Genomic DNA, 20232 nt, shown 5'->3' on the forward strand with positions numbered 1-20232 from the left:
CAAACACAACAACATGCATACAAACATACACACACACTAAAACAATTTTCTCCTCTCTCAAATACACCCTGTCTTCCCAGCACACACACACACACACACACACACACTCACTCTCTCAACCACACACGCACTCACTCACTCGCTCACTCACTACTACACACACACACACTCACTCGCTCACTCACTCACTCACTCAATACCACACACACACACACACACTCCTGTTCTCTTTGTCACACACTCCTTACACACTGTGCTCCCCCTCCCTCTCCCCATCTCTCTCTGTCTCACTCACACACACACACACAAACACACATACACACACACACAGTGTCTGTCTCTGTCACGCACACACACTCTCCCCCTCCCATCCCTCACACACACACACACACATACACACACACACACACCCTCCTCCTTCCTCTGCTCTGGCACACACACACATCCACACACTCACACACATACACACATACACACACTCACATACACACACACATATGCAGACACACACACAAACACACACCACACCACCACCCCCCCCACACACATACACACAACCACTCCCCCTCCCTCCCTCTCTCTCTCTCTCTCCCTCTCTCCCTCACACACACACAGAGCTGCTCCTTTCTCTCTCACGCTCTCTCCCCCTCCCTGTGTGTGTGCCTTTCTCTCCCACTCTCACACAACCACACACGCGCGCGCGCACTACACACAGTCGCGAGCGCGCACTTACAGACAGAGACACACACTCACAGAGAGAGGCTCTGACAGTGTATTAATTCCAACATTTTGATAACTTTGTGATTATAACATGCATTATGAGTTGTGTTCCTGAAAACTTTTGTTATTTACAGTCTGCTGTCATCAAACACCAGTTTTCTGGATTTACCTGCAACAAAAAAGTCACAAACTCGGGACACATGACATGTTTTTGTCGTTGAGATAGTGTGTATTGGTTAAACTGCTTCACCCCGTCACCCAAAAAGACGCATTCAATGGGTGAATTCAGTGTCACGCACACACAGACATGTGCGCGCGCGTGTCCACAAACGCAAACTCGAGCACGCGCGCACACACCTCTGTGGAGCTGCTTTGTAAGGTGGAATTAACGTTTAAAAAAAACCAAGCCAGCGCCGGACAAACAAGTCACTTTTACACGTTATTCCTTTCATTTGGACTTGTGCTCGCTGACAAACTTGACGAATAACGAATGTTTACAACTTTAGCTCCATCAAAAACACCCTCACATATACATGCGCGCACACACCCACCCGAGTCTCCCTGTCATTGGGGAGAAAACGCTGTCATAAAACAGTTTTTCACTATTGTATATGTCATGGTTGACTGACTCCCTCACCCCCGCAGTGGCGGTGTTGGTTTCATTCCTTCTCCGTCGCTATCCAAGCTGTGTGTCTCCCGGTAGTCGAAGAGCGAGCGTACGGTCTCCGCCATATTCACGCCAGCGATCGCTGATCTTCCGCCGCCGCGCCGTTCAGCCTCTCTCGCTCTTCTCTCCAGCCGCTCAACTGGCTCACACCAAGGTTATTCCAGCCGCTCCCACCGCAGCGGAGCGGAGGGGTGCGCGGCGAGCGGCAAGGCAGCGAAATAACGAATATGTCCGCTGTCGTGTCTTTTCAGAAGTCGAAGCCGGACAAAGGTGTTATTCTCAAACGATATGTTTACATGAGCGAACTGTGGGTGGATATACATGAAGCTGTGAGTCACTTTTCAATAAATCGCCTGACGTGTGTCACCCCTGCGGAGGAATGGACGCGCTCACCAAGCAAATGAGAAAAAAAAGTAGACCGTTTCGATGAAGAGTGATTAGCCCACTAACTGGGAGAAGAAATTATGAAAATAAAGTGCTGGCGAAGGCAAAAAACATTCAGTTCAAGTGTGTCTTTTAAAGAGAATGACATTAATGCAAGATAGAGGACATTTTCTTGTCTAATGTACAAACACATAGACTCACCTGCTTGTTTTATCAACAGGTTAGCAAGACCTCCAATCCACAAATTGTGTGACAAGGAGCTACATGGTTCATTGGTGTAAGTTAGCTTACTGTGTACACTGAGTCTTTTGTGATTCTGGGTCTTCTGTGCAACATATGAAAAACCTCACTGACTGACAAAATACAAACATTAAACTAGGATATGACTAATCTCCATCTGTAAACATGGACCAACTGCTCTTACACAGATCTTACCATTACCATGCATTAAAATTAGCCTGCTTACTACATAGTAGTTATCACTGCAATGCAATACATAGACAGCATAATGTCAATTGTTTTCAACTAAAATCTTCCATATTGCACCTTTAAGTCTGAAAAAAAGTATATTAACAAATTAACCACTGCATTAATGGGTATAAAGGGGTGAAGGCTAACACAAAGCAGAGATTTCTGTCAGGACACAAAATTAGCACCAGCCACCTGCCAGATGTTGCTTGCTGTTGAAGGATATGTGCAAGTGGCAGGTAGATTTGAGAGGACAAGGGCAACAGGATCCAAACCTTGGGCCGTTGTGACATACACACAACCTGTTTACACTGAGGGCAAGCACTATCAAGTGAGCTACTTGGGTGCCACACCAAGGAGGTTGTGTTTTCCACCTAGGTTGTTTGTTTGTTTGTCTGTTAGTTTGGTTTGGTTGGTTGGTCTGTCAGTCGGTCGGTCGGTTGGTTGGTTTGACTTGGTTGAGTTGGGTTGGGTTAGGTTAGGTTGGGTTGGGTTGATTGGTTGGTTGGGTTGTCAGCCCAATTACACAAAAACTACTTAAAAGCTTTTTAAGAAACTTGAGTGGAGGATGGGTCTCGGCCCACTATAGACCTTGACACATATACATTAATTTTTGGTGCAAACCCGGATAAATTGTGTTAACCTTCCCTCATAAGAATGCATAGAACAATCTCAAATTATTTCATCAATGTTAGAAGTTTTATTTCAGCACTAGTAGTTAACTAGCACGTGATCTAAAAGGTAACTGGAGAAGAATTTAAAATATGTTGCTTGATTATAAGATTATGTGTCTTAAACATAAATTTGATTTAAAAAGGAAGAATAATGCTTGTGCGGGACAGTCACATGTGGCTTACATTACATTAGGTTCCAGGGAGTCGGCTAATGAAATGCTAATCACAGGGGAAAGAAGGCTACAGTTACACTGATTAGCCACTTCCTTTCTTCTAATTCATACACATTGCATGTTGCGAGACCTAGATTTCTGGACAAAGTTGTAATGATGAAAAAGGTCATTCACAAGTTTTTAGAAAAGACCATTCTGTTTTGCGCAATACTTTGGGTAAATCACATGATTCATTTTGATATCTCTGTCACACTGCTTTGAGCATTAATCAGTTTTTAGTGCCTCCAAAATGCATAAATAGTGTACTTAACACTACACTGATGGCTTAATTTCAAGATAAATCAGAGTGAGTTTTGAATGTCGTTTTATTATTTGAATTATTGATTTTTAAGACCAAATATATATAGAGAGTAGCAGTCCCCACACATGAAACTACACTGTACCTTGTCTGTTGTCAAGTACACCAGTTAGCTTTTCCATCAATGCTCTGAAAGGCCCATTAATAATCTATAAGGAGGGTAACTAGAAAGAAGGAGACGCAACATGCCTATATGGATATTACATATTGAGATCAATAATATATTATGTTTTGGCCCGTCTTACTTAAGTTTTCATTACACATCCTGTATTCTGATACTGATTGTGAGAGCTGCAGACACCTCTCTGATTGTAATTTGGCTGGTTACATTTTTATATATCTTTAATTATTATATAATATATGCATGTATGATGACATCCTATACACAGTATATACATCAGTATGTAGTGTGTTATTGTTGCTCATGAAGTAATGTTTAAAGGGTAACTCCAACAATTTTACACATTAAAGTGTAAGTGTTTGCAGGTATTGCATATGTGGAAAAAGTAGTATAAAGTCTTTTGTCACTCCAGAGAAAGCTACATGTGATTTGATCAGTTGCCTCCAGTGATGTACCTCAGTGGTTAATTTGCTTTGTGGGTAATGTAGGCACCCGTTTGTAATAATATTATTTTAATGATCAATGCGGCAAACAAAAATTCAGGTATACAAAATGCAATTTCATGTTTTTCCAGCCTCCCAAAAACATTAAATACAAGTCATTTTAAACATAAATGATGATGATTTTGAATGATTATATAAATGTGTCACTATTTTAAGAAAGAAATTTGAAAATCTGCTGCCATGTTTGTCCAGATGTTAAATCAGAAGCATAGTTGAATGACGGCTCAGTAAATCCCTCCATCCAGTCAGGAAAATTCATGCTACTGTGATCTGTCAGAGATCTCATTTTGAAACATAAAACAAATCTGTAGGTTAGGGAGAAGCAAAAAGCAGAGCATGGAAAAGAAACTGGCTCTTCAACAAACGTTCATGGTCCCCCAAGAAAAATAAAATATCTTTACTAGTCCTTGTAGACTATGTGAGTGTGTCAGGTGTTCAGTGCTTCAGAAATGAAGGTCTCACTCATTATGCGCTTAGACAATAGTTGACTGGCAATTGGATCCCTCCCAAGCCTTGGATGGACATGAAACTCTCATGAATCATCAGTGGAAAAGATTAGCAACAGTGTTAGAAAATACCCTTTACAGAGAGGTTCAAGTTCAGGTCTACAAAATCTAAAGAAGCATTTTAAAATTGAAAAAAAAAAAAAAAAACAACACAAAAAAAACCCCTCTATAATCACCAAACTCTGTTGCTTTAGTTGTTAAGAGTGGGTGTACAATATTAACATGTATAAACATTCGGCATAAAGTCAGCTTATTTTGATTCTGGGCCAATTGTTGTTTAATGGTCTGATTTTGCTGCAGCTCTGGTTGGCCTCTTCTCCAGGCAATTAAGGATCATGGCTGTTATATTACAGCTTTGTTTCTGATTCGGCTACATTTCTGATTTTTGAAATAGTTAAACTTATGTCCATAACACATCTCTATTGCTTTATTTATATATGTACAGTATCTACTTATATCAAAACATCCTGAAGCTATAGATATTGCAGTGATAGTCTTACCAGCAGCTGTGTAGGGTTACAACACATTTTTAGGTGTTTTCATCACGCAGTTTGAAAAATATTGTTGTGAAAGTAAAAGTGAAATATATCAATGGAAATAACATGACTTTACTCTTTAATAATCAAAACAATCATGTGGGAGCAAATTGATAAAGTTACTTGTTCAGGACCATGTGCTGCACTATTTAATGGGTCGGAACGAACAGAAAATGGTGCCAAACTGAAGTCTGATCAATTTAAAGGATGAATAACAGATTAATAATCCAACCAATTTAAACATAGATGGAATCCAGTTGAGGCTATTAATAAATCAAAGAAGATTTGTATCCCACAAACAAATTACAGATCTACAGTTGATATAACCGTTGCTCTACAGTACATTGTGTGGCATGAAATGGCTTTTGTTTTATTCTTATTTGTACTTAATCTTTATTAATCAGGCCGTCCCTTTGAGATTAAGACGAGATTTTTCCAAGAGAGAACTGAGAACAAGAAACAATCATAAGAACAGAAAAAAACACACACAAAAAAAGGAATTATAATCATAGAAAACATCAGGATATAAAGCTTCACAATCTCCAAGGGAGGTGTAAGAATCTAGTTTCATGCCAGTTTGCTTTTTATTCCATTTAAAAGGTGCGTAGTTCCAGAAACCATGTTCTGCTAACATTAATGTGTACATGAGGGATATCTAAAGCTCAAACTGTTTGAGTGAGTCTTTGTCTTTAGACATAGTAGTCATTGAGTTTTAGTTATTGTAATTAAGTTATGTGCACCGTCCCACCAGTGATCACAGTTTGTCACTACCTGTAGAGCCGACTTTGTGCAGTCTCTGTTAAACCACCTTTACACCAATATAAGTGTGTATATGGAAGTTTTTTTCAAATGCAGGTAAACCAGCCAAAATTAGGCGATTGACTCCTTTTACTTTGTCAGGAGATGAGATGGCTTTTCTGTTTTTTTCCTGTGTGTTTGTTTAAAAAGTCTTAATCCCTCATATTCTGAATTAGACGCATCGATTTTTTTTTTTCCTGGAGCTGATGATGGAAGTAGTGAGACATCATGCTACACTTCTCATCTCTGATGAGAGTTGCACATGGAGTACCGATTAAGCAGCTGGCAGGAATCAGTTAGTGACACGGAGGCCACTAACAACAGTGATTGCTATTTTCTTTTACTTCAGTCTCTATTTTGAATTTGGCGCCCACTGAACGACGTTTGAATGGAAAGATATTCAGTGTCAGTGGCCTTAGCTTCAACATGCATCATAGCGTGACACCTTTTCATCACGGCCAACATGTTAGTGGTTATAGGTGGGTTCTTTCTCCTGTGTACGTCCACTGTGAGGGGTATCAGCGTTATTGGTCCTGGCTGCGGTCACTTACTGGAATTCCATGTGTTATGTCATTGTAGTTAGCTGTCTGTCAGAGTTAACTCCCTTACAAAATGTATTTTTTACTGATTTCAATACAGATAATGTCTGTAAGCTATCATGATATTGGGTTTTTACCTGCCTGCTAGAGACTAAAAGTCAATTACTATCGAGTATCTCCTGCACATTTCTTGCACTGTATTTTAAAACCCCTGATTTCAGTGACCATTCTGCTTTTGCACAGTTTTGAGAGAAGCTAGCCAGAGTAGTAGATCTTTACGGTAGCCTAGATTGACAGCTGCCCTAATCAATTGGTAAAATTTGATTCCTCCACATCTGTTGATTACACTATTTTCCAGGCTGGGCAACTGTCCAGGCCATGACTTGGACCAAAGCTAAAATCAGCCAAATAGTTCTTTTATTTTTGGACAAATTAAACAACACATTATTCAAACAAACCAACGGATTGGAAATATACAGGCCAGCTGTGTCTCCACTGCACCTGTTAACCTGCACTGAGTGCTGCTGAGAAAACTGCCCTTTGGCTGAACCTAATGGCCGACCCCTGCTGTAGGCTTCCTGCATATTTTCCACCAGACTTAACTTCAAACTTCTAATAAACAAAATCTAAATGGGACTCTGTGTTGACAGATAATTATGACGATCCGGAGCTGATGGAAAATGGAACCACTTGACGAATATGAAAGTACGAGTTGGGTTGTTAGCAGTCATCATGGAACTCTGCAGCGATGCTGCAAGGAGATAAGACAGAAGAAGAGGGATGAGAGAGAAAATGTATGGAGATCTGTGAGCTGCTGAATGAGTTTGGTTTAATTGTAATTCTGCTCTGTTTGCGTGTGCGCACTATCATGAACACTTCATCACCCGCACCAATACCCCCCAAACACACACACACACACACTCACACATTCATATTCACACGCAGCGACACAATCCTTACTGAAGACAAACACACACATGCACGTGCAACCAGTGCACATGTACAGCAACACACAATTATACAGCCCTCACAACTACACACATATACACACACAATAAAGAACACACACCACAGCACGCACACACACACACACACACACACACACGCAGACAGACACACACACACTGCATTCATTTCCCTTTCATTCAGCACAGGCACATATTGTGCTGCTGTAACACACAGACACACACATACACACACACACACACACACACACACACACACACACACACACACACACACAGCATTTGCAGAGCTTGCTCCTAGCTCTCCCCACACACACACCCCTCCCCCTCTATCTCTGTCAGACACACACACACACACGCACACACACACACACACACACACACACACACAGTCACACAAACACACACACGCGCACATTCCCTCCTACGCAGGCGCTCTCTCTCTCTCTCTCACACACACACACACACACACACACACTCACACACACACATTCCCTCTCTTTCCTTTCACACACACACACAAACACACACACATCTCTCTTGTACACCCCTCCCCCACTCTCTCTCACACACACACACATACACACACACGTACATGTCCTCTCTCTCTCTTCCTTGCTTGCTCACTCACTCTCTCACTAACACACAAACACACATATGCACACATACACACACATTCCCTCTCTTGCTCTGCTTCTCTCACACACTTACACACACACACACACACACACACACGCCTGCACAAACATTCACAGGCATTACACACACAGCAACACACACACACACACACACACACCCATACACACACACATTCTGTCTCCTGCTTGCTCTTTCTCCCCTCCCTCCCTCTCTCTGTCTGTCTGCCTGTCTGTCTGTCTGTCTCTCTCACACACTCACACTCACACACACACACACACTCTTTCCTGCCCTCTCTCCCCTTCTCTTTTTTCATCTCTCTGTCTCTCTCAGACACACATACACCCACATGTGCACGAATGCGCAAGCACACACGGACACATGCGCACAAGCACACACAGAGACACACAAACACACACCCATTTTCTCTCTCTGTCTCTCTCTCTCCCTGTAACACACACGCATATTTTCTCCCTTGCTCGCAACACACTCTCTCTCTCTCTCTCTCTCTTTCCCTCTCACACACACACACACACGCACACACACAAACAAACACACACACCTCCCCCCTCTTCCACAGGCATCCTGGCTGCCACTCCTTCCCTAACAACCGCACACACAAACGAAGAGATGCACACACACATGCACATATACATAAACACATATAAAAAACACACACACACGTGCACAAACACACACACAGAGACACGCACACCCTTTTAAACACACACCCCACCCCTTTCGCTCAACACACACATCCTGTCCTTTCTTAGTTACACATAAACACACACACACACACACACACGCACACACACACACACACAGTCTTAGTCCTGATATTCAAACTCACACAACACACATTTCTCCTCACATCAGTTTTTCTCGCACCAGAAGAAAAGACATGCTCCGATCTCTCAAACACACTTCCTTTCCTCATCAGCAACATTTGTGACTCAATCTGTTTTGAAGTCACACAGACACAAGAGACGACTCAGATTATAGCCAAGATCAATTTATTTCAACCCACTCGCACACCGTCAGAAGTCCAGTCGTCAATAAATAAGTTTGTACACCATTCCAAAGTTCAGACAAACATTAAAAAAGACAGTACATCGCTCATGTGTCATATTCACAATGCATCAACCGACGCTCTCTCCACCAAGTTTTTGGTAACTTCAATGAAAAACAAAGAACAATGTTAAAGCTGTCATGTTCCCCATTTTGGCCCTGACATTCAAAATAAAACTGAGGGCTAGTGCTGGTCTACTCTAACGTTGCATTAAGCCCCTTTAGACATGAAATAATGTGTAAAATCTACTTTCAAACAAGGGACTGAATCCTTTAAGGCCACATTTCTGTAAAATGTTCTTCTACATGGCTCAAGTTACCAGTCAAAGCAAGGTCAGGATTACAGTGTTCTTACATGTGAGCATTTTGAGTATAGTGTGCAAACCAATCACGGCACAGTGGGAACGAAGCTTAGAGTGCTGCACTTTGATCACAGAGGACAGTTTGAGGCAGCAGATTTGACTCAGTCGAGAGACTTCTGCTACTTTTGCAAAAAAAAAAAAAAAACAGAAACTGACTGGACATTGGTCCAAAGCTGATGTGACAGAACTGTCTTATCACAACAGCACAGCATGACAGTACGCTGCAGGCTTGAGTCCTATCTTGCACAATATCTGTAAATTACGATATTGCTGAAGTGATTAGTTGATTAATCGGCCCGTTACTTCATCAGCTCTTTTTGGTTGGTTGAGACATTTTTCAGCCAAAATGTCAATATCTCACTTGTTCCAGATTCTAAAATATGAATACATATTGGCTGTACTTTTGGTCTTGATGTTGCAGTGTGTGAGATTTAGGGGGATCTATTGGCAGACGGATGTTTTCATTACTTTATAATCAATCATTGTGTGTGTGTGTTACGGAGAGAGTCCCTAGTAACTGCACCAGGCTGTGACACCAGTTTTACATAGTGGCCAAATTATGTAATTACAGCATTACATTGGCCCAAAAGACGGTTTTCCATAAGCTGCCTATGTTGTGGAAGAAGCAGCATACATTTGTGCATATGTACCACTGTTGTACATGCTCAGAATGCGCTAAGCAAATTTTTCAAATTGGGAACAAACGTCCACCTTGACATCTGGATGAAGTCGTCAGAATTTGGTGGCCAAGGGTCAGAGGTCAAAGTCACTGTGACCTCACAAATCATATATTTGGACATAACTCAAGAATTCATATAATAATTACAATAAGATTTGATTCAAATGTGTAACAGGATTAAATGATGAAGTCATGGCGTTTGATATCCAAAAGGCCAGAGGTTAAATGCTCTGTGACATCATTATAATCTGCAAAAAATTGTTCTGGCCGTTATTCAACCGCACAGCTCAGGGACAGAAGCCTGACTGGTCCGCCGGGCATACGAGCACGATGCAGTGCTTCTGGTTTTCAGTGTCATAACCTCCAGAAAATCATTCATTTCACTGTCAGAATTTGAGCCATTTGGTCTAAAAACATTTGGAAAGTCTAGAGAAGCTACACCATTACATTGTTTTAGTCCCCTTCAAGTTAGCAGAAAACTAAGATGGCTCTATGGGCCGCACCGATGTCTGATAATTTATCGAGAAAACAATCAATCAAAAAACTAACACATGGCCACAACAACATTTGTTGATTGCAGCTCCAGCACATTGTTTAGTCTTGCATCACAGAACTATCAGTGAACTGTATATTTGAAACAGGTAGAAGAACACCATCAACGTTACAGATTCCATGTCTGAAAGGGGCTTAACTTGAAAATGTCAAGAGAGGATGGTTTTCATTCTAGAAGACAGATTTGTTTTAAGACACTGAGGAGATTTCTGTACTACAGTGATGAACAGAAATACAAAATAGATTTGACAGCCCACAGATTAAATCCAGCCTCGGTGTCTGGTCTCCTTTGTTAACATTTTAACGAGGATCAAATTGTACAGAGCGGGACAGTTGTTGCACAAATAAAGCCATGCAAGGATTATTCTTGCTTGACCATAAACTCCAAAGATGAGACAATTCATCTAAACATTTAGCAGACCATTCGGGATAAAGAGAGTTTAATCATATCATCTTTATGATAAGGCAGTTTATCACTCCATCGACTGTGTCGATGGAGTGACAGAATGATTGCCGCTTATAGACAGATGTGATGGTAACCTAATCCTCTCTTTGTGCTTTGAGCCATTTCTCTGGAGCGAGCTCTCCCTGCACCAGAGGTCAAAAGAGAGGGCGCCTGGCGGTGGAACAAACTACATTGGTAAAGAAGACACAGTAACAAAAATGTATTGTGAAGGGGGGGACGACAATCAATCAATACACAAATAAAAACATCTTGTTTGTCAGGAATGTAACCCCATAGCTGCACTTCCTGTGATGTGCCGGAAGAGGACGGACTGTTTTGAGTCTGGTGAAGGTCAATCCGCCTCTGACAGATGATGTGTGTGGCACATAGAAAGCAATGGAGGGCTTTAATGTGAAGAAACTGGGACTACTTAGATGTCCCATTTAGCTAACGTTCCGGCTCCAAGGCTGCATTCGGACAGACAATACCACTGCAAAGTCAAAGATATGCAGCCTCATTCAATTCAGTGGGGCCGATGCATTGGCAACAGAAGTTCCAGTGCTGGTGGAATACTATATATACTATAACAGGGTGACTCTTCGGTTTAGTAACGGAGAGTAACGCGATTGTGACCGCGGTAACTTTCTACAGTAAAATGCTGCTCCTCTTGTGTCTGATCAGCCTTTAAACTCACTCGCTTCCCCCGTTCTCGCCAAGGAAAAAAGAAGAAAGAGTCATTAGTTTATTGAATCTTGCTTTGGGGAGCGATGCATGGAGAAACACACCAAAACCCAACCTAACTCCTTTGTGTGTGTCTTCTGAAGAAGACTGTGAAAGAACACACTTCAGAGAGCAGGTTAATGACTGATTTTATTGTCCAAATGATTGACAGGGCTGATGATATCGTGACCAAATGGGGCAGGTCTGACCAAATATTGCTGATGGGACTACAACGACAGGAGTCTTTCCCGAACAAAATCAAGGAACGATCGGCAGGCCAATCACAACATCAGTCATTAAACCTGCTCTCTTCAGTGTGTTCTTTATTCTCTGGAGGCATTTCTTCATCACTGAATCTGAAGCTTCAGTAACGCAATGACCCGTTCTTCTTTTTTAGGTTCCTTGGTTGACGTTTCTTCTGTGGCACCTGTGGCAGCATACTTGCATTTTTTAGCCCCAGTGGTCAAAATTTCTCTAGGCTCTGCAAATGCCGCAAATCAACCGACTCAAAACAGAAGGAAGCTGAAGAAGATTAACGCTCTGTGTAGCTCAGCAGATAGCTCATCATCAGAGTAGATGAAAAGGAGCACGAGGAAAGATAATACATCCTCAGTCGAAGGCAGAAGTGCAAATGCAATTCATGTAATATTGCTTTTTTATGTGATACCACATTAAAAGTGCTGCACGGCATATAATAACTAGATATTTGGGATGCATTTGTACTTTGTGCTCTTATTTTCTTAGCGCTTACATTGGATCTGTGATATTCATCGCCGCAGATCAAAGGACTAAATGTATTTACGTCGCCTTCCGGTAACAATATTCAGCCGGAAGACAGTTTGGTAGCCTCGAGTCTCACACAGTTTATACTCCCAGTGCACCTACCAACAGTTTATCAACCTACACATAATTCATCCAGCATGTGACAAATATAAACTGAGTGCAATCTACATAAATGACACAAGTTTAACTGTCAGATCACCAGCTGAACACTGTGATGGTTTGCTTGCTTTTCCCTACATAACCTCATCATATATATTGATATGTATTCTCTTTTTCTTGCCCCAAAGCTTCATGCATCATTAAAGATAATCTGAGCCTGCGGCTGATGCTAATTTCATTAGTAACGCAGCCCAGTGTAGACTGACCAAGTTCACCTATCGACCGTACACTGATTTCTGCAGTGCAAGCTGCAACTGCCCAATGACGAGACAGCAGATCACTTAACAAACACAAGTTCTTCCTTTCACATGACTGAAAGTCAAAATTGTCACATTTTACTGATTTTTAATCTCACTTTAATGAGATAAAAAATCAGTGTCACAAATAAATGAACATATTCTAAATTTGCTTTTATCGCTTAAGTAAGCAGACTTCTACTATTTACACTGTTTTTCCACGACCCTGCTGCTCATGTGCCCATTCCTGTTCCCATCAGGTTGGACTGTTAATGTTGCACCACACAAACCCTGTGACGTGGTCCAACATGATGTCATTGCTAAGAAAGTGTCCTAAAAACAGAACAAAATAAACACAGGGTAATTTGACAAAAGCCTTACTGAGGAAAAATCAAGAAATAAAGAACACCTCCTTGTAATGGCACCATGTAAACACAAGAGGGTGCTGTTACACAGATCTTTTTTTTTTGTCTCTCCACACGCTGAACATCCCCAGATGATCTTTGTGGAATGATTTATAGCCACAGTATTCAAAACCACACATATCAGAGCTACAGTCTGCTGATGGCATGAATTCAAATGGCCTCATTTTCATCTGAATGTGCCCCTCGCTGACTCTTTCCTGCTTCAGCTGCAGTGTAATAACTAATAAGTAATAACTTCGGTTGTGTCAGAGGAGTGCAAGTTGGTGTTAATCATGTCACGTTTCCTCAACACTAAAATTGAAAAGAAAGAAAGAAAGAAAAAAGAAAGAAAGAAAGAAATGATATCATAACTCTAAATCTTGGATACATTGTTGGAGTTCATCTTACAACAATAAATATACTATTGTATTAGAGTCTTCAACACTTAAAGGGACAGTTCAGCCCAAAATCACATACACACTCTCCCTCTTACCTGCGTCGCTACTGTTTTGGTTTGAGTTGCCAAGTTTTGGAGATATCTCTCATAGAGTCTGTCTGCCTTCTCTTGAATTTCATGGAACTTGATGGATCTCGACTTGTGGTTCCTCTTTCCAGAAATCATGACTCAGTTACTCAGGATAATCCACAGATCTTGCTGTAAGCAGATTCATGTAGGAACTGTGGATTAATTTAACTGACAGTCGGCTGCCTTGACAGTCAATTACTGGTTAATCATTAATAAGAAATTAGACATGTTGGATGTTATCTCATACGAAAACTGTTACAACTACTGCCAAGATCGCTGTTTGATGCAGAATAAGAGTAGGCTATATTAGCAGCTACAAGAACCAATAAAGTAACACAAAGTTGCTTGAGTAACACAAAATAATGACCCATTTCATGTCACTGTTCAACAGCTGGCTTGATGAAGAGAATCCTAAATGGCTAAAATGTATTAACAGTCAGTATAGAATGTCTCTTTGTATTTTTTTAAACACATTTTCATTTTCATACCAGTAATGTGGACTTTATTTTAATACATTTGATAAGAAATTATTTTAATTTGTATCACAATGCTTTTAGAAGTATCTGTGCCCATCTCTGATTGTTGATCAAGACATTCTTAATCGGTTAAATTATGAACGGGGACTAATCGATTAAACATTAATCACTAACATCCCAGGCGTAACTATTTCTTTCTAATAAATGAAGCCTGCCATCCATACAGAGCGAGATGATAAATGTATTAATTGCGTCCTCCTCAGCTGAGCCATAATGTTAGCTACCCTAGTAACTGTACCACTACAGGAGGCTTCCTGTACAACTGGTGCTGTAGTTAGAATTAAAAAATTGTCCCTACATGAAACTGCTCAAAACGTGGTCTATCGATTATCTTTCGTAACGGAGTCATGACTATGAGAGAGAGACATCGCTGTTGAGTTTTTTTAAATCTATTTATTTATTGCCCCTCTGAGCCAAGTGCCATCTAGTTCCATTATATTTGAGGGTATCACCAAAACTCTGCAGCATACACCCAAACAATCCAGGTGGATAAATAAAACTACAGGCAAGACAAAAAATGTGTAATTCTGGGGTGAACTGTCCCTTACAAAAAATAAACTTTGTTATTAGCAGTAACAAACATGGTGATGGCCTATCACTCCCTCTTGGTCTAAGGCCTGTGATCATGTAAAGGGGGCTTCATGCCCTTAAAATAACCCCACCCACTCATCGCTCTGTCTCAGTGGGGATCTGTCTCGCTATCAGATGGCTATTTTCACTCCTCTTTCTCCTTCAGCTTCTCACTTTGGCCCCTGTCTGAACATCCCGCTTCATTTCCTCGCCCCTTTGAGGCCTTCACTCACCGCTTTCTCTCTCTCCTCAACCACGTTATTTTCTCTCAATTATCCTTCTCACACACACACACACACACACACACACACACTTCTCTCATCTGCGGGCGCTTCTCGTGATCCTGACTCGTGTGGCCATCACTCGCTCCTTGGCTAACACAGAGGGCAGGGCTTGCAATGTGGTGATGGTCGTTTTGGTCCAGTAGTCCACCTCTTTGTAGATCCGGTAAACCCAAAGCTTCAGCTCAAACAGAACAGTCGGGCCGTCTATCTGCCAATAAGAAGGGGAGAGATCGCCAAGCTCCGCCTTAATTTCCATCCAGAACTTATCACCTTCATCACAACACCTCTGTCTACATCTGGACCTACCTCCAATCCGTCCAAGCTGGGAGTCGGGACGGCCGCGCCATCGACAGCTTTGAGGAGCTCCCCTGTGTTGATCAAGAGAAGCGACAACCTGTCCTTCACCTTCTTCCTCTGGGTCTCATAATCGGCCTTCGTCCCATCGCCCAGCTCCTCTTCCTCTCTGCTGATGGCTCTCTCCAGCAGGCTGCGGCACTGTAGCAGAGCGGAGTGGAGACGCCACAGCTTGTCCCTGGTGTCCAGCTGGGATGAAGGAGGAGGGACGGACACCAGACGACCGTCCGCCACAGAAACATCTGCGGAGAAACTCTCCTTCTTTTTCTTGAGGAAGGAAGAGAGAAAAAGACAAAGAGGGTGATAAATGAGAACAGAGGTTCATTAATAAGAGGGAAAGGAAGGGGGAGGAGCAGTTGGAAAGTGAAGTGCCTCAGTGGGTGATTGAGGAATGCGTTCTATCACGTACTAACCACACTGATGTCAGAGATTTGGCGCAGTACTGAAGATGATTGTCTAAGAGGCAACAGGGATTTTCTCCTAATGTGAGAGGAATTTCTGCAGGCTCTCTCACAGTGCTTCAGAGAATAAAACATGGCCCGCACAACAGAGGAAACGGTTTTCCTTTGAGAAGGGAATTTGTGTTCAGCCCAATTCCAGGAAGGATTTAGTAAGTCAACAAGTGAAAGGTTAAAAGGAGTCGGTTAAAATAACACAACAGCTCCACAGGAGCAAGGGAAAAAAGGTGCAGGACACACGATACAATGCAATGAATAAATATGGTGTGATATGACTAGGACTTTCTGAATGACATCAAAAGACCAGTTCAACATTTCAACACAGAGAAAGGTTGGGCAATCTGATGGTACATCGTGGTCGATCTTGGAGGCGTCTGATCTACTCTTGAGGCCGATTGTAGAGATCATTGTGTCTTTCGTTTCTAAAGTCTGTCTACAGGGCATTTTAAAACCTAAAACAAAAAAAGGTTACAATAGATTGTGTTTTTATTTTTTCAAACGTTTTGATTAGCTTCAGAGGTGCACACAGCTGAACTAGCTGTTTCCAGTCTTGATGCTAAGCTATTCTGCTGCTAAAGGTGGCAAATTTGTGGTGGAAGCAAATAGACCTATTGCCCTTTTATATTAATATAAAATCAATACTGTCTGTGAGTGATATGCTGATTGATGGACCAAACAAAGCAGGGCCGAATGCACTCTCCTACAAAATCACCCCAATCCCAGAGTGATTATGACTAATAAAGCTATTCAAAGGGGAACTGTGTAGTTTTGTGAAGAAAAAGAAATGCAAACTCAGAATCTTAATATTTACAATATTAATGAGGTCATAATACAAACTCAGAAATATTTAGTTCTCTCAGAGGAAAATAAGGTCCCAGAACACTGTTTGAAGGTAGAGAGGTGGCAGGGTCCGCCACATATAAACAAAGTAAAACAATATGAAACTGTATTGTCCTTTAAGTTTGTTTATTCAGTCATTTAAACAAAGAGAGCTTGTTTCGTTTGTTTAGGCATGAAAAAATCAGCCAATGAAGATCATTAAGGTTATAAATTATTCCCCAAAACTACAAAACTACATTGCTCAGTTTAAAATATCTGGCTCCAGTTTGGTTTTTTTGCAGTATATCAAAATTACATATGGCGTTGTCAGTTCTTACAACATCCTGCAGTCCTAATTTATTTCACAGATACTGCGGTCAGAATGAGTTACAATCTTCATGGGAAAGGTAATTATTGTAATTATAAAGTCTAAAAGTGATGAAGTGCTTTGAGTTGGGCTCTTTACCAAACGAGAACATTCAATTATTTCCAAAGAACATGAGTTGTGGCGACGCCAATGCTTCATTCACACGTATGTTGTGACACATTTAACCTCTGGATATCGCACTTGGCCAAACCGCAACAAAGACGGCACCTTTGTACATGATCTGCCATTATGTTGACGGATCACCACACAGGCACGAGCGTAGCAGGCCTCAGCTTTAGAGCTTGAGTGAGTTGTGAATCCCGGAGGCCTCCTTGTGAAATGTTCTTCTGAGGCGTTAATGTTGAACCCTGCGCGCGAGTTAGTAGCAGTGTGACGAAGTGGCCGAATGTGACCCGTGTGCTCCGTACGAGAGCCAGGGGGTCAGTTAATGTTTACTGCTCGGGCTGCACAGGAAGTGGATACCGCAGCCAGAGACACTTTTCTCATGGATTGTTTTTAAGTTATGATAACATGGTGAGGGGTATTCAATGGAAAAAAAAAACAACACTCCTCCTGAGAAAAACCGAAGCTGTATCGGATTCCAGACACAAATCCTCCCAGCCGAGGAGAGAAAAACACAGATGACGCGAAAAACGCACATCAGTTTCTGTATGACAGGCTAAGACATATCCACTCCCTTCATGGTGCTCCTATAGCTTCAGGGGGCTGCGGGGGTAAAAAAAAAAAAAACAAAAACAAAAAAACCCACAAAACTATGTAGTGTGTGAACTGTGTCAGAGAGGACAAGAATATTGAAGGAGACATGAAGGATAGAGGAAGGATAAGGGGTCAAATCCTGGGATCTGAGTGGATGAAGCTGTGTGCCAGGCCGCTCCCTCGCTCTTGGCCAAAGCACACATGAAAGGAAGGATGAGGCAGATAGCTGGCAGGAAACCAACAAGTTCTAATAACCGGTAGCGCTCACACCTATGGGCAAAGAGAGCTTGTAGAAAAGAGACGAGGGCTTCGTGCCCAGGCACTGATGAGCCTGTGCCAGAAAAAAACGCCCACCTCTGTCATTCCACAGAGTTCACACACACACACGCACACACAGTGCATTCTAACCCCCCGCTGTGCTAGACATAATTTCTTTCAGTCTCTCACTCACACACACCCTCTTATCTTGCTCATGCATGCATCCCTTTCTTCGTTCTTTCTCGGTACTCTCTCACGCACATGTACCGCTTCCAAACACACACACACAGTCACATTTAAATGCACACAAAGTTACAAACGTGTGCACAGAGGGCACACACACACACACACACACACACACACACACACACACACACACACACACACACACACACACACACAGGGAGAGGGAGAGAGAGAGAGAGAGAGAGAGAGAGAGAGAGAGAGAGAGAGAGAATCTATTAATTTTCCATTTAACCTTGGCCTATTTCTTTCCCTCCCTCACGCTAATACACACACACACACACACACACACACTTCTCTCTCCAGTTCTGGACTCCTACTGGTTCCTGCTGGCAGATAGTAACCAGTGGAAAACAAGCCCCCCCCCCCCTACTCACATAAAGTTCCAGTAAGATGGAGCATTCGTAGCGCAGCTGCTCGGCCACAGCAGCGGCCCGGGCCGCGGTGGTCCTGCTCACATCCGACCCGGTCGTGCGTCTGGTCCGCCTCGCTGCCATGTAGCCCCGCAGTCAGCTGCCTCTGCCGCGAAGACACACGCTGAGAGCCGGAGAGCAGCAACAGGCAGCAGGCAACAGGCCGGTCCCCCTAATATATATACGCGGTCGTGGTTACGCCTGCCTCATCCCGACACGGCTCGCAGCTCCCTCAGCCTGCCCTCCGGTCCTCCCTCGCTGGGCTGACACTAATTAGAGCCACGGAGCTTCTCGCCTCTAAGGTTTCGGTAAAATGAGTTTTGTCTCTCGTCTGCTCCCTGTCGCTTATGTTACAGACGGAGTTTGGGGCCAACTCTCCGCCCTTTCCCCCGGGAACCTGATGCCAGGCAGGAGGAATTTAACGGGACCTGCGGGGGCGGAGAGTCGAGGAGGAGGAGGAGGAGGTGAGGAAGAGGAGGAGAGCTCACTCACTTATTCATGAGGAGCTTATCGGATTTACTGGTAGTGACCAAAGTAAAGTGGGTCTAAATTTAAGGGGGATGCTTACTGGGCTGTTTCAGTCCGTGTCAGTGCGGTAAGGGTTTACTCACTGCGCCAGCGAAGTTCTAATTATGAGACAGAAAGACAGTGATGACAGGAAAAGTCATATTAGTGACACAAAAAGTCATCAGTATTAAATAGAATGTCAAAATTGTAACACAAAAGGTCATATTCCGACAGAAAAAGTACGAATTATGAAATACCTGACAAGTCAGAATTGTGATAAACAGGCATTTATGACAAAAGAAGTCATAATTGTGAGGGAAAAGATACATTTACAACATAAAAAGTAATAATTAGAAGACAAAATATATATTAATGAGTCAAAATTATGAAATAAAATGTCTTAGGCCTATTGATCGGATAAAAGTTGTGATTATGAAATAAAAAGTCAAAATTATAAGACAGAAATACATTTTCCTGACACAAAAATTCATAATGATGATAGAAAAAGACATATTTTTCATGATAATGAGATAAATTAGTCCAGTTAATGAAATAAACAGTCCAAACTGTGACATATAAAGTCATTTATGACTTTAAAAAAAATAACTATGAGGGGAAAATTTCAAATTAATGAATTATAAAGACTCTGATGGGATGAAAGTCATGAATATGATGAAAATGATTTACTATGGTAAAATTTATTCTTTTCTTTAACTGGTGGAAA

The 20232-nt window shown here is 42.0% G+C and overlaps 2 protein-coding genes across 4 annotated transcripts in view; both read right to left on the reverse strand.

Annotated features, from left to right (window-relative positions):
- si:dkey-117m1.4 overlaps window positions 1–1684 on the reverse strand; it is a 22355-nt gene extending 20671 nt beyond the window's left edge. The window contains exon 1 of one of the 2 annotated variants that reach the window (XM_037092155.1): window positions 1358–1684. In XM_037092155.1, coding sequence (XP_036948050.1) covers window positions 1358–1452 — 95 coding nt within the window. In that variant the 5' untranslated portion in view covers window positions 1453–1684. The remainder of the gene's footprint in view (window positions 1–1357) is intronic. The other variant, XM_037092109.1, reaches the window with a different exon arrangement.
- cntf (ciliary neurotrophic factor) overlaps window positions 1–20174 on the reverse strand; it is a 24997-nt gene extending 4823 nt beyond the window's left edge. The window contains exons 1-3 of one of the 2 annotated variants that reach the window (XM_037092331.1): window positions 18966–20174; window positions 15679–15993; window positions 15374–15580 (exon numbers count right to left, since the gene is read on the reverse strand). In XM_037092331.1, the coding sequence (XP_036948226.1) occupies window positions 15407–15580; window positions 15679–15993; window positions 18966–19085 (609 nt within the window). In that variant the 5' untranslated portion in view covers window positions 19086–20174 and the 3' untranslated portion in view covers window positions 15374–15406. Of the gene's footprint in view, window positions 1–9044; window positions 15581–15678; window positions 15994–18965 lie in introns of those variants that run through there. The other variant, XM_037092322.1, reaches the window with a different exon arrangement.
- Between the last annotated feature and the right edge of the window lie 58 nt (window positions 20175–20232).

The sequence above is a fragment of the Acanthopagrus latus genome, chromosome 1 (assembly GCF_904848185.1).
Source record: "Acanthopagrus latus isolate v.2019 chromosome 1, fAcaLat1.1, whole genome shotgun sequence".
In the NCBI taxonomy this organism is placed as follows: Eukaryota; Metazoa; Chordata; class Actinopteri; order Spariformes; family Sparidae; genus Acanthopagrus; species Acanthopagrus latus.